The sequence below is a fragment of the Chiloscyllium punctatum genome, chromosome 26, assembly GCF_047496795.1.
Source record: "Chiloscyllium punctatum isolate Juve2018m chromosome 26, sChiPun1.3, whole genome shotgun sequence".
NCBI lineage: Eukaryota > Metazoa > Chordata > Chondrichthyes > Orectolobiformes > Hemiscylliidae > Chiloscyllium > Chiloscyllium punctatum.
The window spans coordinates 37,098,465-37,122,695 of record NC_092764.1 but is presented as its reverse complement, the minus strand read 5'-3'; the positions used below and the strand labels follow the sequence as shown (position 1 = coordinate 37,122,695).

Genomic DNA, 24,231 nt, shown 5'->3' with positions numbered 1-24,231 from the left:
TACTCTGAGATAACCTTGTTCGCTGTCCACTGCAAGTCCAATTTTGGTGTCATTTGCAAACTTACTAACCATACATCCCATGTTCACATCCAAAGTATTTGTATAAATAACAAAAAGCAATAGACCCAGCACTGATCCTTTTGACACACCACTGATCACAGGCTTCCAATCTAAAAATCAACCCTCTGTCTTCTACCTTTGAACCAGCTCTGTATCCAAATGGCTAGTTCTCCCTGTATTCCATGCGATCTAACCTTGCTAACCAGTCTCCCATGGGAAACATTGACAGAAGCCTTACTGAAGTCCATATAGATCACGTCCACCAGTCTATGCTCATCAAGCCTCTTCATTATTTTTTCAAAAAACTCAAGTTTGTGAGACATGATTTCCCATGCACAAAGCTATTTTGACTATACCTAATCAGTTCTTGCCTTTGCAAATATAGGTATTTCCTGTACCCCAGGATTCCCTCCAACATCTTGCTGACCACTGATGTCAGGCTCACCGGTCTATAGTTACCTGACTTTTCCTTGCCATCTTTTCTTAAATAGTGGCACCATGTTAGCCAGCTTCCAGCACCTCACCTGTGACTATTGATGATCCGAATATCCCAACAATCACTTTTCTAGCTTCCCACACAATTCTCGGATATACCTGATCAGGTCCTGGGGATTTATCCACCTTCATGCATTTTAAGACATCCAGCACCACCACCTCCATAATATGGACATTTTTCAATATGTCACTATCTTCTTACCCACATTTTATATCTTCAATGTCCTTCTCCATAGTAAGCACATGCAAAATACTCGTTTATTGTCTTTCCCCATCTCCTGGAGTTCCACAGGTAGGTTGCCTTGCTGACTTTTGAAGGGTCCTATTCACTCCGTAGTTACCCTTTTGTTCTTCGTGTATTTATTAAATCTTTTTGGATTCTCTTTGCCAAAGCTATCTCATGTCCCCTGTTTGCCTTCCTGAACATAGAACATTACAACACAGTACAGGCCTTTCGGCCCTCGATGTTGAAAACAATCTGAAGCTCATCTAACCTATGCTATGCTATTCTATTCTCATCTGTATGCCTATCCAATGACCATGTAAATGCCCTTAAAGTTGGCAAGTCTACTACTGTTGCAGGCAGTGTGTTCCACGCCCCTACTACGCTCTGAGTATATAAACTACCTCTGGCATCTGTCCTATATATACCACCCCTCAATTTAAAGCTGTGTCCCTCATGCTCGCCATCACCATCTGAGGAAAAAGGCTCTCACTGTCGACTCCACCTAACCCTCTGATTATCTTACATGTCTCAATTAAATCACCTCTCAACCTTCTCTCTAATGAAAACAGCCTGAGATCCCTCAGCCTATCCTTGTAAGATCTTCCTTCCATACCAGGCAACATCGTAGTAAATCTCCTGTGAACCCTTTCCAAAGCTTCCACATCCTTCCTATAATGCGGTGATCAGAATTATATGCAATACTTGAAGTGCAGGTGCACCAGAATTTTGTACAACTGCAACATGACCTCTGTTCTGAAACTCAATACCTCTACCAATAAAAGCTAACACACCCCATGCTGCCCTAACAAAGCGATCAACCTGGATGGCATCTTTGAGAGATCTATGTTTATGGACACCGACATCCCTTTGCTCACCTACACTACCCAAGAATCTTTCCGTTATCCCAGTACTCTGCATTCCTGTTACTCCTTCCAAAGTGAATCACCTCACACTTGTCCGCACTGAACTCCATTCACCACCTGGTATGGACTCGGTCAGACCACTCAAAATATTCTTAAGCAGGTAGCCTAGACCATAACTTTGCAATTTGTTTCAGTAAATATACAGTGAAAATTACCCAGAGTAAGTTAGTTAGGGTGACTACCAGGTTTTAAACAGACAAAAATTTATTAACAAAATTACATAATGAAATACCAAGAACAGAACAAAGATCCCCTACAGAACTCTGTCTTTACAAACTAGATAAAAAGGTAAAAACAAGGACTGCAGATGCTGAAAACCAGAGTCGAGATTAGAGTGGTGCTGGAAAAGCACAGTAGGTCAGACAGCATCTGAGGAGCAGGAAAATCGACGTTTCGGGCAAAAGCTCTTCATCAGGAATAGAGCTGACTGACCTGCTGCGCTTTTCGAGCACCACTCAACTCTAGTTTGTATAGATTAAATTTATGCTGTTCCGAATATACAGAACAGTCCCAATAAGCAAACCCACTTAAAAAAAACAGTAAAAATGGAACAAATGCTGACAGGTTGAAGTTAGAAGGGCAGAAGGAAAGAGAGAGAGGGGGGGGGAAGAGAGAGAGAGACAGCGAGCCTGTTTCCACATAGCTGAACACCTAACTAATTCTGGACTGAACTGTTCCCCTTTCATTTTGCAGGTCACTTCTAAAACATGACCACTTTGGCCTGAAGATTCATCTGTTTACATATAAACAAAAGGCTTCTCAAAATTCCTTTTCATCTTTGTACCAAACTAGTCTAATGGGGGCCGGGAGAGTTTTATGACCCCTCTGAAAAAAAGTCAAGGACAGAGTAACTTTGAGAAAAGGAGCAGCTTTTCGAAAAAAGGGACCAGCTTTGTGACACACCTCTCAGTCCAGCTGTGCAGCTTCTCTATGCCCCTCTGCAATGTACAACATCCTTCATCACTATCCACATCTCCACCAACCTTAGTGTCATCTGCAAATTTATTAAACCATCCTTCTATGCCCTCATCCAGGTAATTTATAAAAATGACAAACAGCAGTGGACCCAACACAGATCCTTGTGGTACACCACTAGCAACTGAACTCCAGGATGAACATTTCCCATCAACCACCACCCTCTGGCTTCTTTCAGTTAGCCAACTACTGATCCAAACCGCTAAATCACCCTCAATGCCATGCCTCCGTATTTTGTGCAATAGCCTGCCATAGGGAACCTTATCAAATGCCTGACGGAAATCCATATACACCACATCAACCTCCATCCACCTGTTTGGTAACCTTAAAGAATTCAGTAAGGCTTATGAGGAACGACCTAGCCTTCACAAAGCCGTGTTAACTATCCCTAATCAACATATTCCTTTCTAGATGATTATAAATCCTTTCTATTATAACCTTGCCAACACTTCACCCACATGCCTTTATACTCTTCTCAGGATTCACTCCATCTCTGCTATCTATACCTGACATATGCTTCTCCTTTTTCTTAACCAAAACCTCAATTTCTCTTGTCATCCAGCATTCCCTACAATTACCAGCATTGCCGTTCACTCTAACATACTGTTCCCGGATTCTAGTTATCTTATTTTTGAAGGCTTCATATTTTCCAGCCATCTCTTTACCTTCTTCCCAGTTCAAACTTTAACCTTTCGATAACGTTTAAATTTTATTAATGGGGTGTGTGTGCCAGTGTTTAATGTGATCGCAAATTTCCATGGAAAGGTGTTGGAAAGTTATTTTAGATTAGATTACTTGCTGTGTGGCAGCAGGCCCTTCGGCCCAACAAGTCCAAACCAACTCGCCGAAGTGCAACCCACCCAGACCCATTCCCCTACATCTAACACTACGGGCAATTTAGCATAGCCAATTCACCTAACCTGCACATTTTTGGACTGTGGGAGGAAACCCACACAGACACTGGGAGAATGTGCAAACTCCACACAGTCGCCTGAGGCGGGAATTGAACCCAGGTCTCTGGCGCTGTGAGGCAGCACTGCTAACCACTGAATTTTCCTGAACTACTGTAGTTTATGTGGCATAGTTGTACCCATAAATACTGCCAGGGAGGAAGTTTAAAGATTTAAGTCCAGTGATAGGCAAGGAATGGTGATATTGATACAAGTAAGGATAGAATTGATTGGGAGAAAAGCATGCAGGTGTGATTTTCCTCCATAGCTGTTGCCCTTGTTCTTCTCAGTGATGAAGCTTGTCAAATTTGAAGGTATTTCTTAAGGTGGCTTTATTAATGAATGTTCTGCAGTCTGTAGATGGTACAAACTGCTGCCACTGCTCTAGTGGTGGGAAGAATGAATGTTTTAAGGTGTTGAGCAAAATATGGATCATCAGGCTGCTTTATAGTACATTTTTTTGAGCGCCTTGAGTATTATAGAACTGTGCTTCTGCAGACAAGTGGAGATTATTATAACACTTTGGACTACTGCATTGTAAATGATTGAAAGGCTGTGGTTAGTCAAGATGTGAGTTACTCGTTGTTCTTTCGCCAAAATAATTGAATAGCTGGTCCAGTTCAATATCTGATGTTAATGGTGGGGTTTTCAATTGTGGTATTATGGTTGAAAGTCAAGGGAGGATTGGATTCTCTCTTTTGATGTCCACCTGGCACTTGTGTGGTGTCAATGCTACTTTAGACTTATTGACCAAGCCTAAATAGTGTCTAGATCTTGCTATGTGCAAGCATGCACTACCCCAGTGTCTGAGGATTTACAGAAGTGACGAAAATCTACACAGTTGGCTACATACGTACTTTGGCTATAAGAGCTAGTTGGAGCCTGGGGGTTCTTTGGTGAGTAGTTTCTCACGTTTCCTATATCTGCAAGGTACAAGTCAGATTGATGGGATACTCTCCAGTTTGGATGGGTACAGCTCCAGCAGCACTGAAGTAACTCAACAGAATCCAGGACAAAGACGCTTGCTTGATCAGCACCTCCAACATCTCCTTAAATATTGTCTTCCACTGTCACTACTGCACAGTCACAGCCTTGTCTACCATGTACCAGATGTAGTGCAACAGGTCATCAAAGCTCTTCAACAAACTTTCCAAACTCTCAGCCTTAGCCTTGTCCTTCTCAGTGGTAAACAAACTACGTTGGTACCAATATTCACAAGTTCCCCTCTAAGTCACACATCCTGATTTGCAATCATATCGCTGTTCACTCATTATTACTTAGTTTAAATCCTGGAACTCTCTTCCCAGACATTGCACATCGACTGTGGCAGTTCATGAAAGTGGTTGACCACTATTTCTCAAAGGCAATTAGGGATTGACCATAAACGGTGGTGCAGCCCACATCCCCATGAAAGAATTAAATTATTATTTGTAATTATCAATGCAAATCTTATTCCTAAATATACAAAAGAGGTAAAGTTATTTAAGGAACAGAAAATTGTTTGGCCAAAGAGACAACCCACAGAACTGTTGTAATCATGTCCTGGGCTGAAATGATTGGGTTCCAACGAACACAACCATTTTACTTTGTTGAGAGTGTGGTTCTGGAAAAGCACAGCAGGTCAGGCAGCATCCGAGGAGCAAGAGAATCAATGTTTCGAGTGAAAGCCCTTCATCAGGAAAGGGTTTTTGCCCGAAACTTAAATTCTCCTGCTCCTTGGATGCTGCCTGACTTGCTGTGCTTTTCCAGCATCACACTTACGACTCTGATCTCCTGCAGTCCTCAATTTTGCCTCATTTCCTTTGTGCTGACTATGAATCTAGCCAATGAAAGCTTTTCTGTCTGGTTCCAATTAACTTCCATTTTTATGTCCATTTTTTTCTTGATGCTGTTATGGACCAGGCCAGACCCCCTCAAAATACTTTAAGAAGGTAGTCTAGACCTTAACTTTTTCTTAGTTTAAAGGTAGATGTGAAGTAGTTGTTCCAGCTGTGATGCAAGTGGTCAAATCACTGCTTTAACCAAAATAGAATTTATTTAAGCATTACAGTTGAACCATGAACAAAGAAAAGCGGGATTTAGAATAACTGAATAATTGGAAAACATAACCGACTCGATACAGCAACTTAACTAACTAACTGTTCCAATATAGTAACATCCCATAACCACACCCCTTGGCATAAAAGGTAAATTCAAACACAGATTCTTACAGGCAGGAGGGAACAAAATCCAGAGAGATTTCAGAGAAATTCAGTCAAGAACTATTTACTGAAGCTTGCAACCCTTCTGGTACTCACTCACCTTGTGACTGTTAAGCTTAAAAAACACTGGAGCCTGAACTTGGAGAACTAACCACTCCCCTTCCAATGTTAAACTGTTTTTAAAAAAAAGCAGCTCCCCAGCCTCTTCAGTGCCTCTACCTTTACAACCTCTTTTCAAAAAAAACCCCAGGACAAATAATCTTTATAAAGTGACAGCACCATCACAGTGCCATTCTTGATCAAATGCTACCTTGATGTCAAAAACAGTCATTCTCATCTAGAAATTGCTTTTTTTTTTAAATCTTGTTTCAGACCAAGACTATATTGAGGTCTAGAGCCAAGTGCCCTTGGCAGATTCCAAATGGCATATTGGTGATCAGATTGTTGTTGTAGTATCCCTTAATATCACCATTGACTACAGCTCAGTTGTACTTGACTTGTTCTTTTAGTGGGTTGGGCAACATTGTTGGATAGGTTCCCATGATGTGGTTGTACTAGAACAGTTTGGCGAAAAGCATGGTTAAGTCTGGACCACAAGTTTTCAGTTTTGCAACAGAATATTGTCAGAGCCCATAAATATTGCTGCATCCATTGTGTATATCTGTTTCTTGATATGATGTGGACTGAAGTAAATTGTCTGAAAACTGGTATAGAGATGTTGTGAGCCTAAGAAGATCACAACGAATCTTCCAGTAACACATAAAGATGGAAACACTTAGTACACCTTCAGTTTGTCTTCCATACTGATAAGTTGAGGTCCGCCAGCATTCCGAATGGGGATATTCGTGGAGGCATTTTTTTCAATTAATTATTTAATGGCCTCCAGTATTCAAGTCTGGATAAAGTAGTACCACGGATCTGATCTGTTGTTTGGAAACTCACTTAACTCTTTAACATGCTGCTTCCAATGTTTAACATTGCATGTAATTCCTGTGCTGGAACTTCATGTGCATATATCTAATTTTAAGTATGCCTCTCATCTGCTCCCATGCTGAAGCAAGATTATCACTTGGTTTAATGGTAATAGTGGAGTGAGGGATATGTTGAGATATTGCTGTGCATATGGCCCATCATGCTTGCCACTGGCTCTATTGTATCATCTGACACCTTTGTCTAATGTCAATATCCTACCTTTTCACTATATCCATGCATACTATTGCTGTCTAAAGAAACACCCAGTGCACTCAAGAATGCCTCACATGAAGCTATCACCAACACATTTCCATGAAGTTACAGAATGTGAGAGAATGCAGTTCTGTTGCTGATAGCTTACAGCATATCATGAATGTCCAGTTTGAGCTGCTTGTTCTAGATCTGTTCCGTTAAGCACTACTAGTGCAGCTGAAAATAATGGAGGACGTCCACTGTGAAGAAGGAACTTCTCCACGAGAACTCATAGGTCATTATTGCTATCAGTACTCAAATGGAAAGATGCAGCTTTGATAAGCGGATTAGTGAGGTTGAGGGCAATAGTTTTTCCGTGTTATTGATTCAATATCACTAGCCCAGACCAGCAGGTTTCTTTCAGAACTTGTCTGGCTCATCAGAACCACTCCTAGTGATTTAATATTGAAGACCCTGCATGGAGTATATTTCTTTATCCTTAGTGTCCTCAATTTTCTTTTTCTAAATGATGTTCAACATGGGAGAGTAGTGATTCATCAGCTGAGGGAGCTTGGTTGTTGCTAATCATCATGGTTTCTTGCCCATGTTGGGTCTGATGCCATGAGACTTAATTGATTATGGGGTTCATGTTGAGAATTCTTAGTCTTACTCCTTCCTAACTCTATGCCACTGTGCTGCAATTCTGTTTGTCTGTGGCGGGGTGATGGATGCATATGAGATATTTCTGATGAAGAGCTTATGCTCAAAATGTCGACTGTCCTGCTGTTCGGATGCTCCCTGGTTGGCTGTGCTTTTCCAGCACCACATTTATTGTCTGAGATACTGGTTGTAAGGTATCCTCATACTTGCATAATTGTGTCAGGGTACTGCTTGACTCAGTTTTAGGGTGGCTCTCATAATCTTCATATCAGCCCCTTATATTCAGAGGATTTTGGAGTTGACCAGAGAGAGTACACCTCCTTTTATTTCTAGTGGATGGCTGGGTTGTCTATTCAGTTTTATTTATATTTGACCTTGCCAAAACAGTATGATACAGCTGAGTGACTTACTATGCCACTTTAGAGGGCTGTTGAGAGTCAAATTGCATTCTGGTTAATTTCAAGTCACAGGCCTTACTTGTTAAGAACAGCAGATTTTCCTTCCTGAAGAGCATCAGTGAAGCAGATATCACTGTAGTTTCATGATTGTCATCACTGAGGCTGTCTTTTTATTCCAAATTTATTTTATTAATTAATTGAATTTATTCACTGGTGACATTTGAACTCATGTCTTTGGAGCATTAGTCAGGCCTCTAGATTATGAGTTTAATTGCATTACCATTATGCTTCTGTCTCCCTTATTTTGGCCTATATTCTGTCCCAGTATTTACATAACGCAGTAAAGTGGTGAAGCTAAGAGGTTTTCTCATTTGTTATTACTGAAATCTGGGTCAATTTTAATATATATTTGTAGATAGAATAGCTTTGGATGAGATTGCACAAGCAAACAGGCAATTTTTAGAGATGGGGCTGCTTAAATGAATGGATTCTTTGGAAGCTTGTTTTTTGTGCTTTTAATTGTTTAATGTTAATTTGCCTTCACATTAATGTTGCATACTTCACCAAAGCATACTTCTTTTAGGAATACAGTATTGCATTATGACTGTTGTGAAGTTAATTTCATAAGAAAATCATATCATAAAAGGCATTTGATCAATCAAGTTTTGAAGTCTTGTGATTTTAGCATTTAATTCGTCCTTTAAAGTATTCCAAGATTTTCGAGCCACCACTCCATCTGGGAGTTCATTGCATGGTATTGTATCACTTTTTTTTGTGAAAAGGTTCCTACATTTATAAGTTAAATTAATTCTCTGGATTTATATTTCTGCATTGATATCTGAGATATCCCTCTGAATTTAACTGTGACTTCCCTCTGCTAATTTTTTTGTTAATCTTTCATCGTAACTCTGCACTTTTAGACTTGTGTGCCTCCTTTGTGTGTAGTGGCACAAATTACTAGATTAGTACCAGAGATGATGGGCTGCAATTATGTGGAGGCACTCAAGAAGTTTTTTTCCTTGGAACAGAGGTTAATAACAGAGAGATTTAATAGTGATACTCATGACTATTTCTACGAGCAGATGGATTGGTAGTCCAGATTTTAAATAACTGCCAAAAGAACCAGAAGAGAGATGAAAATACATTCTACATTTTTTTAAATATTGGAATGTACTGTCTGAAAGAATGATGGAAGCAGACTGAGCGGTAACGTTTTTGTATATATACTAGAAAAGCAAAAAATATTTAGCACTGGGCTTTGGGGAAAGCAAGGAAATATAACTAATTGGATAATTCTCTGAAGGAGCTGACAAAAGTCATGATTGGTCAAAAAGCCTGATGTCTGAATGTATGATCCTGTTAAACAAAAGGTAATGCAACCAGAAATTTATGCAGTTTAATTATGACTTCTGTTCTGAAGCTTAATGTTTCGATTATGTTCACATTTGGGTCACCTGCTGCAATGCAATTTCATCCTATGCAATTTGAACACCTTTAAGGAATAAGTGCATTGGATTGCCACTAAGTACAACAATTTACCCATTTGACAGTATCCAGTTAGTTGGCCATTGTTCTGCTAATTTAAATACAGGTCAATAGATTTTGCTGCAGTTGTCATTTGGAATTTTGTGAAGGGAGGGTGTGTGGAAGTAAAGTAATATGCAAGCTGGAAACCTCACCAGAGTATGCAGTTAATTGTTGTATGAAGTAACTGTTGAGAAGGTTACAGACGGATGGCTGCTGCACCAGTGAAATTGCCATAAAGCTGAATGTGTACCAACTGTAAATTTCTGTTTGGCAAGTTCAAAGCTGTAAGAAGATGATTTACTCAAACTCAACAAAATATCTCTGACTGTATAACTTTATCTGGTTTCTTATTGCATTGTTGAACTACATTTCTGATTTTTCAAGGGGTAAAACAAATATGAAAAAGAATATGACAAATTTCTTTCTTTCAAAACAGGAGAATTTGCACACATTTAAAATTGTGTACCATCACACAGAGGATGTTTGAAATTTTCATCATCAAGGTAACCGAAACTAACTTTTGTGCCTTCATCTCCTTGTATATAAAAAAACTGATACATGGTTTTAGCTGATTTGATCAGACTGCAGTTTGTTTTAAAGTTTGTTCATTTAAAATTGTGCACTTCATGAAATTCCACTTCATTTGTGAAATTTGACAGTACGATCACAGAAGCTGATTTCATCAACTCCTTTGAATGATCAACGTTATTTCAATGGATTGTCTTTGTTCTCCTGTCTAGAATGATCTCTTGTCCTGAATGAGATGGCTGGATTTTTAAAAATAAATATAACTTGATTAAGCAAGTAAGAAGTTAAATCAAATTTTGTGTAATTAGAGTTAGTTACAAACTACTTTTCATAAGGAAGGAAAGCTATATGGCCCAGGTCCAAAGTAAGATAATGGGTTTATGTGTTTTTATGTCTGAAGCTACTGTAAACTTTAGGATGCAAATGTAAAAATGCTGTGATGTAAAAGGCTTTTTCTCAAAGATGGTTTGTAACTGTTACTCTTGTAGGTTACTTTGAGCTTTGTGTTTTAATGTATCTTGCGGTGTATTTTAAGTTCTATTTTAACATTTGTTAATTTCGAAGGCAGACACTGAGTAGCTTTGACAAAGGGTCAGTTAGACTCGAAACGTCAGCTCTTTTCTCTCCTTACAGATGCTGCCAGACCTACTGAGATTTTCCAACATTTTGTTTTTTGGTTTCAGATTCCAGTATCCGCAGTAATTTGCTTTTATTTTAGTAGTGCTGTTTTGAAAGTAATTTTAGTCAATTTGTTTTAGGAATCACCAGTTACTGTGGACACGTTCTTTTAACAGATGATATTGGAAAGCTTTGGAGTTTTTGAGAATTCTTTGAGATTCTTCTTTGGGCGTTTGGGATAATATTGAATCAGTTGGAGCTCACACTTCATACTTGAATCAGACAAATTACTGTGCTAGTGTCACATTATCTTGGTAGAGATTTATGAAGTTATTAAGCTTACAGGGACACACAGTTATAAAAGGGAGATTGGCATTTTGAGGAACAAGTCAGAAGATAGTAGGAAGTAATATCATCAGTAAGATGTCTTTCACTTTTAAAGAAAGTGACAGGACACGCACTTTTAAAGAAGTTACAGGACACACACTATGTAGCCAATCTGAGATTGATCATATGCTAATCATGCATTGGCAAGCCAGTCAGGATGTTTGATCAAGCATAGGGGATAGTCACTAACAAGGTGTTAATTAGTGGTAATTTTTAGTGGTTTGGTGCACAACAAGAAGTCCAAAGATTGGACAAGTTTGGAAATACATTATGTAATTAAACAGCATGGCTTCATGAATTGGAAATTATGTCTGACAAACTTATCAGAATTCTTTTGAGGATGTAAACAGAATAGATAAAGGAGAACCAGTTGATGAAATATGTTTGGATTTCCAAAAGACAGTTGATTAAGGGACTGATTATGAAGCTACCCATCACCCTCTGTGTGAATATCGGAATCCTGGAGGGTGCATGACAGAATGGATGGCTGGTTAGGACTCAGAAGAATGAATTAATTCTCTGAGGATAGTGAATCTGTGCAATTCTTTGACCCTCCAGTCTGGCAAAGCTGAGTCATTAAGTATATTCACGGTTGAGATAGACAGACTATTAGGGGCATCAAGGGTTCTAGGAAAAGGAGGAAAGTGGAGTAGAGGATCAGTTTAGCCATGACGTAGTTGGGGGCATGTATTTGATAGGCTGAATGGCCTATGTTTGCTTTTTCATTTCATCTGTCAGATGGAGATTGCCTTCTTTTCATTTTGGGTCAATAGGTTTGGAAATGTCTTTTAACTTCAAAGTGCTATCTGAGTTTGTCATATATAGAGCAAGTAATGCTGGAATGGCCATGACATGTTTGGAGATGCATACACTCTGCCTCAACTTTGCATTATTAGCTCAGTTGTTTGGATGGCTGATTTGTGATGCTGACAGTATGGGTTCAATTCACGTGCTGCCTGAAGTCAACATCAAGGTCCTATCTTCTCGACCTTGCTCTTGCCTGAGCTGTGTGGCTCCCAGTATACACCAACACCAGCCATCTCTCTGTCCAACTATGTGTGTGTGTGTGTCTCTCTCCCTTTCTTCTTTTCTGTCTGTCTTTCTCCCTCCCTAATGTGAGAGCAGCCCCTTGTTCTCCTGGGATTAGGGCAACTTTACCTCTTTAACGTAACTGTTCATTCTGGATGGAGGTTTGCTCACTGAGCTAGAAGCTTCATTTTTGGGCATTTTGTCACCATACTAGGTAACGTATTCAGTGAGCCTCTGGATGAAGCACTGGTGGTGTAGCCTGCTCTCTAACTATGTATTTGAGTTATGTCATTTCCCATGGTGATGACATGTCCTGTTCATTTTCTCGGGGGTCTCCTGTTTGTTGTTAGAGTTCTAGTTAGAATGCCATGCTTTGAGGAATTCTCGTGCATATCTGTGTTTGACTTGTCCTAGGATGGATGTGTTGTCCCAGTCAAAGTGGTGTCCTACCTCATATATATGTAAAGATACTAGTGAGAGTGGGTCATGTCTTTTTGTGGCTAGTTGATGTTCATGTATCCTGGTGGCTAGTTTTCTGCCCTATTGTCCAGTGTAGTGTTTGTTACAGTTCTTGTAAGGTATGTTGTAAATTAGATTAATTTTGCTTGTCTGTATAAGGTCTTCCAAGTTCATTAGCTACTCTTTTAGTGTGTTGGTGGGTTTGTGGGCTACCATAATGCCAAGGGGTCGGAGTAGTCTGGCAGTCATTTCTGAGATGGCTTTGATGTAGAGGACAGTAGCTAGGGTTTCTGGACATGTTTTGTCTGCTTGTTTACAGATAAATAATAACACATAAATAGAAAGCAGGCTACACCATCAGTGCCTCATCCGGAGGCTCACTGAAGATGTAACCGAGTTATAATGACGAAACATCTGAAAATGAACCTTCTAGCTCAGCGAGCAAACCTACATCCAGAATCTTAATCTGAGCTACAAATATTCTCAAAACTTGATAACTGTTTACTTTTGTTAATCACAAGCCAAGGACTGCCATGAGAATGAAAGGAAGTTTGATCTCATCAGGGCAGCTTTGTGGTCTTCTCCTCCTAGGAGTCTTCTGTTATAACCCAGTTCTGCAGTGACTAGCTGCTTCAGGAGTAAGCTGTCAGGTTATATGAATAGAATCTCCCATTCACTGGTTTACAGTGATCAGATCTTTAAAGGATGCTGTTTTTGGACTGCCTTTCTTGTCATAGAGTCATACTGCATGTATACAGACCCTTCAGTCTGACCAGTCCATGCCATACATAATGGCTGGAATTTTTAAAGTGCATCCAAGATGGGCTTTTTTTCTGCCAGTATATCGGTAGCCCTACTATAAATGGAGTAGTGCTAGATCTAATCCTAGGAAATGGAACGATCAAGTGGTTGAGATTTCAGTGGGTAAACATTTTGGGATATTCGTCATATCCCTCTAAATTTCAAAATCCATTATCGAAAGAGATGAAATTAAGTGTATAACATAGACCAGGAGCAGCTACTTCTAGGCAAGTAACTATGTTTGGAAAGCGAGAGTTATGTAAATGCAGTACAGTGAGAATTCAGGGCCAGTAAATCCAGAAAACCCAGCGTGTCAAAGGATATGGAGAGGTTGATAAAGGAAAAAGAGGAACCATATGTCAAAATAGCACTTTTTTGAGAAAAGTAGAGGCCCTTCAATAGTATAGAGAAGGTAAGAGGTTTCTTAAAAAGAAAATTAAGAGGGAAAAGAGGAGCCATGAAATATCTTTGGAAAACAGGATCAAGGAAAACTCCAAATCTTTTTATAGGTGTATTAAGAGTAAGATGATTACCAGGGAAACAGTGTGACCTTCTAGAAAACCAAAGAGGCAACTTGTGTGAGGAGCCAATGTTTGTGGGTGAGGTCTTGAATAAATATTTCTTATCTGTTTTCACGGGGAAGAAAGACATAGTAGTTTGGGATTTAAATTTGCATGGTCTGGTTCTGGGCCATGTTAAGATTAATAAGGAGATATTAGGTATGTAGGTGCATATATCGCTGCAGTGCTATGAGAGGCAAGGGAGGAGATGACTGGGGCCCTGCCAAATATGTCATCCTTCACTGGCCACAGGTGAAGCGCATTTTGACTGGAGAATGGCTATTGTACTTTGTTCAAGAAGGGCAGCAAGGATAGGTAGGTAATTACAGACCTGTTAGTCACAGGGAAATTATTCAAAACAATTCTTAAGCACAGGATAAATCAATACTTAGAAAGGCAGGAATTGTCAGTATGGATTTGTTCGAGACAGACCCTGTCTGACTAATTGAATTGAGTTTTGAAAAGGTAACTAAATATATTGATGAGGGTAGTGCAGTTTATATAGGTTGCACAGATTTCAGTACAGCCCTTCACAATGTCCCACATAGATTGTCCAAAGCGTAAAAGCCTATAGGATCCAAGGCAAGTTTGCAAACAAATCCAAAATTGACTTTGAAATAGGTAGCACAGGTTGATGATGGAGTTTTGTTTTTGTGATTGGAAGCCTGTGACCAATGCTGTACCACATGGTTTGGTAATGGGACTCTTGCTGTTTATGCACCTTAACACCTTCGGTGTGAATGTACAAGGTATACTTAGTAAGTTTGCAGATGATATGAAGATTGTTTGTTGATAGTGAGGCAGATGGTTTCAGGTCTGATATCAATCAGCTGGTAAATTAGGCAGAGCGATGGCAGGTGGAATTTAATCCTGTTAAGTGCAATAAGGGAAGGATATACACAATGAGTGATAATTTACAAAGGACTACTGAGGAACAAAAGGACCATGTTGTACAAATCGAAAGAACCCAGAAGGTATTAGCAACCCAGGAGATAGATATCAAATTTGAGTTGTACAAAATTATTAGAGACATAAACAGAGTAAATTGTGACAATCTCTTCCCAAAGGCGGATGCCTCTAAGATCAGAGGGCAAAAGTGCATTTTGTACATGTTGCCTCTGTGCAGTGGCAGTTGAGGGCCAAAACATTTAACATGGTGAATGGGATGTTGGTCACGCAGGCTGGTTTTGATGTTGAGCTTTTTCTGGTGTTGGAAGTGCATTCAAACTCAGCAAATGAAGAGTCTTCCATCACACTCCTGACTTGTGCTTTAAAAATAGTATGCAGACTTTGGGGAATTAGTTGAGTTACTTAGCACAATTCTCTTGACCTGCTCTCGTAAACAGTGATTATGTGCTGTTCCAGTTATTTCATTGTCAGTGGCAATCTCCAGTGTGGTAACAGTGAAGGATTTCATGGTGGTACTGCAATTAAACTTCAAGTTAAACTTCAATGGTTGTCATCTGATACTTGTGTAGCCAAATGATATATTGTTTATTACTTGTTTGTGCTTAGGTGGAAGACCCTAGCTGTTTCTGGGGGAGAATAACAAATGGTTTCAGTGATCTGGTTGAAAATGCAAACCAGTATCAAAGATTGGAGGAAAAGATGAATCAAGTCTACAACAGAAGAGATGAAGATTCAGAAGAAATTAAACTTGCGGTTCTAGAACAGGGGCAGGTAGATTTGGATTTTCTATTCTGCCTGAGAAAATTTCTAAGCATGTCAAAATCAATGACTAAGCCTCTAAAGCTCATCTGGATAATCTGTGCTGACATGCTGAACTATTGAACTGAAACTCTGACAGGGTGCGACAATCTCTAGATATGAAGTTGAGGCTTTCCCTGCTCAACTTGATGTTATAGATTTCATGGCATTATTTAAAGAACAGCATCCTAGTCAAAGTCTGTTTACTACTAAAACTGATTTATCCAGTTATTCATCTTCTTTACTGTTTGTAGAGCAGTATAATCTGACTGTTGCTTGTCCACTTAATGGTGACTGACTTCGAAAAAAATAATTCTTGGGAATCAGAATGTGATGAAATGCAATATAAATCCAATTTGTTTCTTTACTTTTCAAAGTACCTTTTTATAGTTACATGCATTCTAACTGATTGTATAATAGAGCATAGTAAAAAGAACTTTGTAATGTACGAACTGTATTTTGTCTCTTTGTGAGCAAATGCTGAAAAGTGTCCTAAACTTTGACCTGTGTTTAAAAATTCATAATAATAGTTGGAGCTGCAGCCAAATGTATAGCTATGTGAGTAATCCATGCACAGTGACAGGACTTGTACCTCTTGTGATTGTCCAATGAATTTGTCTTTTTTGCAGATTTGTGCTATATACTGCCATGAACTACGCTGCTGGTGCAGGGCAATACTTGAATCTCTTGTATCAAGTGGAAGTAGTTACCTTGCAGAGTGTTTCCTAGTTGACTACGCAAAACACATTCTGGTGAAAGCAAATGAGTAAGCATTAATCATGCTCAATTTGCTTGTATTATTAAGTTTGATGAAAAAGACATTTTGTTTAAATAATGGTCTGTCAACAAAACATTTTAATTTTTAAAGTTAATTTTTGTATTTATCAAGCTAATACTTTAAATATTGCTGGACATTAAATCAAGCAGCCCCTGATCTACCAGGAAGACTTGTTTAAGGGAGAAGGAGTGCAATGCCAGTAAGATGTGTTCACTGTTGCTGTCAGGATACTAATAGTGTCACACATGATGAGGCTATAGCGACAAAGGTCCAATTTGAGTTAGTAAATATTCTGGTGAGAAATATCTGATTGTATAATAATAGGTTAGAAGGGGAGCATGATGGGTTGGATATTGGAGCGGGAGGGGGAGGATTCAGTTGTTGTGGTCCACGTTGGGACTGAAAACATAGGCAAAGCTAGGGTGGAGGACCTGTTTGGGGATTATCAAGCACTAGGAAGGAAATTCAAGTACAGGTCCTCAAGGGTCATAATCTCCGGATTACTGCCTGAAACACGTGCCAGTTGGCATAGGAATAAGAAAATTAGGGAAGTAAACACGTGGCTAATGGATTGGTGTTGGAAAGAGGGATTCCATTTCATGGGGCATTAGCATCAGTTTTGGAACCGGGGGGATCTGTACCATTGGGACGGTCTCCACCTGAACTGATCTGGTACCAATGTTCTAGCGAAGAGGATAAATAGGGTGGTCAGTAGGACTTTAAACTTCTGAGTTGGGGGGGAAGGGAAAGTGAAAGTGACAGGGAGTATGGAGTTAAATGGAAAGATAAGCAGGAGGATAGCATGTATGCAGGTGGATTTAACCTTGAGGCAGATTAGGAATGCAACAAAAAGGAAGGATAACTTAGGACATCTTATGACTTCCAATATCTCTAATGATAAGAATGTTAGCATTAAGGCACTTTACCTGACTGCTCGTAGCATTCGTAATAAAGTAGATGAAGTAATGACACAGATCATCGTGAATGATTATGATGTGGTAGGCATCACAGAGACATGGTGCAGGGGGTTCAGGACTGGCAGTTAAACATCCAAGGATTTACAACTTATCAAAAAGACAGGGAGGTGGGCAGAGGTGGCGGGGGTGGCCTTGTTAGTTAAGAACAAAATTAAATCTATGGCACTGAATGACATAGGGTCGGATGATGTGGAGTCTGTGTGGGTGGAATTGAGGAACCACAAAGGCAAAAAAACCATAATGGGAGTTGGGTACAGACCTCCTAACTGTGGTCAGGACCAGAGGCGCAACATGTACCGGGAAATAGAAAAGGCATGTCAGAAAGGCAAGGTCACGGTGATCATGGGGGACTTCAATATGCAGCTGGACTGGGTAAATAATGTTGCCAGTGCATCCAAAGAAAGGGAATTCTTGGAATGCTTCCAGGATGGCTTTTTGGAACAGCTTCTCAAGGAGCCCACAAGGGAGCAGGCTATTTTGGACCTAGTGCTATGTAATGAACCAGACTTTATAAAAGATCTTAAAGTAAGGGAACCCTAAGGAAGCAGCGATCATAATATGGTAGAGTTCGAAAGTTTGAAAGAGAGAAGGCAAAATCGGATGTAATGGTGTTACAGTTAAACAAAGGTAATTATGAGCGCATGAGAGAGGAACTGATGAAAATCGACTGGAAGCAGAGCCTAGCAGGGAAGACAGTAGAGCAAAAATGGCAAGAGTTTGTGGGTATAATTGAGGACACTGTACAGAGGTTCATCCCCAAGAAAAGAAAGATTATCCGGGGAGGGATTAGACAGCCATGGCTGACAAAGGAAGTCAGGAAATGTATCAAAGAAAAAGAGAGATCCTATAAAGTGGCCAAGAGCACTGGAAAATCAGAAGATTGGGAAGGCTACAAAAACAAACAGAGGATAACAAAGAGAGTAATAAGGAAGGAGAGGATCAAATATGAAGGTAAGCTAGCCAGTAATATTAGAAATGATAGTAAAAGTTTCTTTCAATACATAAGAAACAAACGACAGGCAAAAGTAGACATTGGGCCAATTAAAACTGCTGCTGGAAGCCTAGTGATGGGAGATAAGGAAATAGCTGGAGAACTTAATAAGTATTTTGCGTCAGTCTTCACATGAGTAATATCCTAACAATTAAAGGGAGTCAGGGGGCTGAGTTGAGAATGGTTGCCATTACAAATGGGATAGTGCTAGAAAAGCTAAAAGGCCTTAAAATTGACAAATCTTCTGGCCCCTATGGGCTACATCCTAGAGTTCTGAGGGAGGTGGCTGAGGAAATAGCGGAAGCATTGGTTGAGATCTTTCAAAAGATGGAAAATTATAGGCCAATTAGCCTAACTTCGCTTGTTTGTAAAATTCTAGAATCCATCATTAAGGATGAGGTTTCTAAATTCTTGGAAGAGCAGGGTCGGATTAGAACAAGTCACCATGGATTTAGTAAGGGGAGGCCGTGCCTGACAAACCTGTTAGAATTCTTTGAAGAGGTGACAAGTAGGTTAGACTAGGGAAACCCAGTGGATATGGTCTATCTAGACTTGCAAAAGGCCTTTGATAAGGTGCCACACAGGAGGCTGCTGAGTAAGGTGAGGGCCCATGGTGTTCGATGTGAGCTACTGGCATGGATTGAGGATTGGCTGTCTGACAGAAGGCAGAGAGTTGGGATAAGAAGTTCTTGTTCAGAATCGCAGCTGGTGACAAGCAGTGTCCCACAGGGTTCAGTGTTGGGGCCGCAGCTGTTCACGTTATATATTAATGATCTGGATGAAGGGACTGGGGGCATTCTAGCGAAGTTTGCCGATGATACGAAGATAGGTGGACAGGCAGGTAGTACTGAGGAAGTGGGGAGGCTGTAGAAGGATCTAGACACTTTGGGAGAGTGGTCCAGGAAATGGCTGATGAAGTTCAATGTGAGCAAATGTGAGGTCTTGCACTTTGGCAAAAAGAATAAAAGCACAGACTACTTTCTAAACGGTGAGAAAATTCATAAAGCCAAAGTACAAAGAGATCTCGTCGAGGATTCTCTAAAGGTAAACATGCAGGTTGAATCCGTGATTTAAGAAAGCGAATGCAATGTTGTCATTTATCTCAAGAGGGTTGGAATATAAAAGCAGTGATGTGCTACTGAGACTTTATAAAGCTCTGATTAGGCCCCATTTGGTGTACTGTGTCCAGTTTTGGGCCTCACATCTCAGGAGGGACATACTGGCACTGGAGCGTGTCCAGCGGAGATTCACACGGATGGTCCCTGGAATGGTAGGTCTAACATACGAGGAACGGCTGAGGATCCTGGGGTTGTACTCATTGGAGTTTAGAAGATTAAGGGGAGATCTAATAGAAACTTACAAGATAATACATGGCTTGGAAAGGGTGGACGCTAAGAAACTGTTTCCATTCGGTGAGGAGACTAGGATCCATGGGCACAGCCTTAGAATTAGAGGGGCTCAATTCAGAACAGAAATGCGGAGACATTTCTTCAGCCAGAGAGTGGTGGGCCTGTGGAATTCATTGCCGCAGAGTGCAGTGGAGGCTGGGACGCTAAATATCTTCAAAGCAGAGATTGATAAATTCTTGATGTCACAAGGAATTAAGGGCTACAGGGAGAATGCGGGTAAGTGGAGTTGAAATGCCCATCAGCAATGATTAAATGGTGGAGTGGACTCGATGGTCCGAATGGCCTTACTTCGACTCCTATGTCTTATGGTCTTATGGATAGAGCAGGTCAGAGGTTAATTTTAGTTTGCCAACCATCTCACTCCCCATTCTTGGGGGGGATAGGAGAGTTGGTGCTATTATGGACTTAATGGAAAATGATCAGAGATACACGGGTTAATGATTGTTTATGATGGGTTGATAGGAGAGAAGGATGAGAATATATGTTGAGTTGTCATCGAAATCAAGAACTTGTATACAGTCACAGAGATGTACAGCATGGACACAGACCCTTTGGTCCAACTCTTCCAGGCTGACCAGATATCCCAAACTAATCTAGTCCCATTTGTCAGCACTTGGCCCATATCCCTCTAAACCCTTCCTATTCATATACCCATCCAGATGCCTTTTAAATGTTACAATTGTACTATCCTCCACCACTTCCTCTGGCCGCTGATTCTATACACGCACCACCCTTTGCTTGAAAACCTTGTCCTTTAGGTCCCTTTTATATCTTTCCCTCCTAACGCTAAACCTATGCCCTCTAGTTCAGACCACCACCGCACCCCCCGCCCCCCCCCCCCACCCCCCCAAAAAGGGAAAAAACTTGGTCTATTTATCCTATCCATGCCCCTCATGATTTAAAAAACCTCTATGAGAAACCCCTCATATACTGAAGAATGAAATGAAACATTACTGAGGTGGGGAGAAGGAACTGTGAAATACCAATGATGGAAATAACAGTGGTTGATTGGGTCAAGTGGAAGGGAGTGTATGTATAAAAATGGGCACAAAGCTTAAAGAGCCACAACTGTCCACATTGAACATACGCAGGATCACTTGAACACATTTTCTGAAAGCTTGTGCTTTCCATTTCATTATTGCATATTTTCAGATGCCTTAATAATTCTAATATGGAATATTTCTACATATTTACCTAACTTGTTTCTAATGTTCTGAAGATCTCACTAAATTATATCACACAAAGCATGCCATTATCAAATCATTTGTGGCTCTGCAAGTAAAAGAATCATCGAGGAGGTGATTTGTAAATTGACACAGAAGTTCTACCTATTATCAGTGTAACATTGAAATCTGCTGAATCATCAGCACCAATCATTTTATCCAAAAAATGAAACTGTTTAGGCTTATTATTGTACCGAAGTGAGGTCTGCAGATGCTGAAGATCACAGTCGAGAGTGCATTGCTCGAAAAGCACAACAGGTCTGGCAGCATCCAAGGAGTAGGAGAATCAGCCGGAGCCCTTCACCAGGAAAATGTCTGGGAGCCTCTGGAGTGGAGAGATAAATGGGAGTGGGGTGGGGCTGGGGAGAAGGTAGCCAAGACTGCAATAGGTGGATGAAGGTGTAGGTAAAGATGATAGGTTGGAGAGGAGGGTGGAGCGGATAGGTGGGAAGGAAGATTGACAGTTGGGACAGGTCATGAGGACGGTGCAGAGCTAGAAGGTTGGAACTGGGGTAAGATGGGGAGAGGAGAAATGAGGAAACTGGTGAAGTCCACATTGATGCCCTGGGGCTGAAGGATCCCGAGACGGAACATGAGACATTCTTCCTCCAGGCGTCGGATGGTGAGGGAGTGGTGATGCAGGAGGCCCAGGACCTCGGCATGTCCTCGGCAGACTGGGAGGGGGAGTTGAACTGTTCAGCCACGAGGCGGTGAGGTGGATTGGTTTGGGTATCCCAGAGATGTTCTCTAAAGCACTCTGCAGGAAGGCATCCAATCTCCCCAATGTAGAGGAGACTGCATTGGGAGCAATGGATACAATAAATGACGTGTGGAAGTGCAGGTGAAACTTTGAATGATGTGGTAGGCTCCTTTGGGGCCCTGGATGGAGGTGCGGGACATGGATGAGATGCATTGGAGGGCATCTTTAACTACGTGGAGATCGTCCTCAGTGAGGGGAAAGTTTGGGGGAATGGTGAAGACACGGTAGGAATGGGAGCTAGGATGTGGAGTTGGGCTGGAGTTCAAGGTGGGGGCGGAGACAGTGACTCAAGTGGGCATGGTTGTGGGGTCAGTCGTGATGTCCCCAAAGGAGGTGATGCTGCCCTTGACCTCTTCTTGTCAAACTGCCACCGTGACCTGCCCATAACCTCTCCATGTCAAATTGCCATCGTGGCATCGACCGCCTCAACCTGTAAAACTGCCTCACCCATTCCAACCTCTTGTCCTCACAATGCACAGCCCTCCACTCCCCCCATTCCAACCCCAACCTCACCATCAAACCAGCGGACAAAGGGGTGCAGTGGTAATTTGGCACACTGACCTCTACACCACTGAAGCCAGGCGCCAACTCAAAGACACCTCCTCTTATCGGCCCCTTGACTATGACCTCACCACCCATCACTGAGATATCATCTCCCAGACCATACACAACCTCATCACCTCAGGGGATCTCCCCCCACAACTTCCAACTTCATTGTTTGGGAACCCCACGCCGCCTGATTCTACCTCCTCTTCCCAAGATCCACAAGCCTAACTACCCCAGCCGACTTATTGTCTCAGACTGCTCCTGCCCCACCGAACTCGGCTTCACCTACCTCGATACTGTCCTATCCCCCGAGTCCAGGAACTCACTATATACATTCGGGACACCACCCAAGCCCTCCACCTCCTCCAAGACTTCTGTTTCCCTCGTCCCTAACGCCTCATCTTCACCATGGACATCTAGTTCCCTCTGCACCTCCATCCGCCATTACCTGGGCCTTCAAGCCCTCAGTTCCTTCCTCTCCCAAAATGCCCACCAGTACCCTTCCACTGACACACACATTCGTTTGGCTGAATTGGTCCTCACCCTCAACAATTTCTCCTTCCAATTCTCCCACGTCCTCCAGGCGAAAGGGGTACCATGGGCACCAGCATGGGCCTGAGCTATGCCTGTCTTTTTGTTGGTTACATAAAACAGTCCATCTTCCGGAGTTAGATTTGCACCACACCACACCTCTTCCTCTGCTATGCTGATGACTGCATTGGTGCCACCTTGTGCTCCCACGAGGAGATCGAACAGTTCATCACTTTCACAAACACATTCCACCTTGACCTCAAATTCACCTAGACCATCTCTGACACCTCCCTCCCCCTCCTCTTCCTGGACCTCTTCATCTCCATCCGTAAAGACCAACTCAAACCCCTCCCACCACCACCACCACCGGTCCTCGCCTTCCACACCTCCACATAAACCTGCCGAGATTTCCATCACCTACGAATGGACCCCATCACCAGGGCTAGATTTCCCTCCCCACCCGGATCTGCTTCTGCAAAATCTATTCCTTCCATGATACCTGGTGAGGTCCACACTCCCCTCCTGGCACCTTTCCTTGCCACTGGAGAAATTGCAAAACCTGTGTCCACCTCTCCAACCCCCCCCCCCCCCCCCCCCCAAACAACACACTATCCAAGGTCCCAAAGGAGCCTACTGCATCATTCAAAGTTTTACCTACACTTCCACACATCATTTATTGTATCCGTTGCTCCTGATGCATTCTCCTCCACATTGGGGAGACTGGACACCTTCTTGCAAAGCGCTTTAAAGAACATTTCTGGGAGACACCCGCACCAATCAACCCCACCACCTCGTGGCCGAACATTTCAATGCCCCCTCCCACTTTGCTGAGGACATGCACGTCCTGGGCCACCTCCATCGCCACTCCTTCACCACCTGACGGCTGGAGGAAGAATGTCTAATCTTCCGCGTTGGGACCTTTCAATCCCAGGGCATCAATGTGTACTTCACCAGTTTCCTCAATTCTCCCCCCCCCCCAACCTTACCCCAGTTCCAACCTTCTAGCTCAGCACAGTCCTCATGACCTGTCCCACCTGCCAATCTTCCTTCCCACCTATCCGCTCCACCTTCCTCTCCGACCTAGCACCTTTACCACCACCATTTATCTCTCCACCCCCAAGGCTCATCCCTGATGAAGGGCTCTGGGCCAAAATGTCAATTCTCCTGCTCCTTGGATGCTGCCTGACCTCTGTGCTTTTCCAGCAATGCACTCTTGACTGCTTCTATGCTGTAAGACTGACTATGAAAACTATGTGATCTTTTGTATATGGAGCAATTTTAGGCTTGGAACAAAACATTTTTTCAGCATTAATCTTGTGACTTTGCTGTTCTGTATTTTGCCCAAAAT

The 24,231-nt window shown here is 41.7% G+C and overlaps 1 protein-coding gene across 1 annotated transcript in view; it reads left to right on the top strand.

Moving 5' to 3' along the window:
- The window catches only part of tdrd12 (tudor domain containing 12), a 150,645-nt gene that overhangs the window by 2,185 nt on the left and 124,229 nt on the right, over positions 1-24,231 (top strand). The window contains exons 2-4 of the mRNA XM_072547812.1: positions 10,016-10,082; positions 15,477-15,641; positions 16,298-16,434. Coding sequence (XP_072403913.1) covers positions 10,059-10,082; positions 15,477-15,641; positions 16,298-16,434 — 326 coding nt within the window. The 5' untranslated portion in view covers positions 10,016-10,058. The remainder of the gene's footprint in view (positions 1-10,015; positions 10,083-15,476; positions 15,642-16,297; positions 16,435-24,231) is intronic.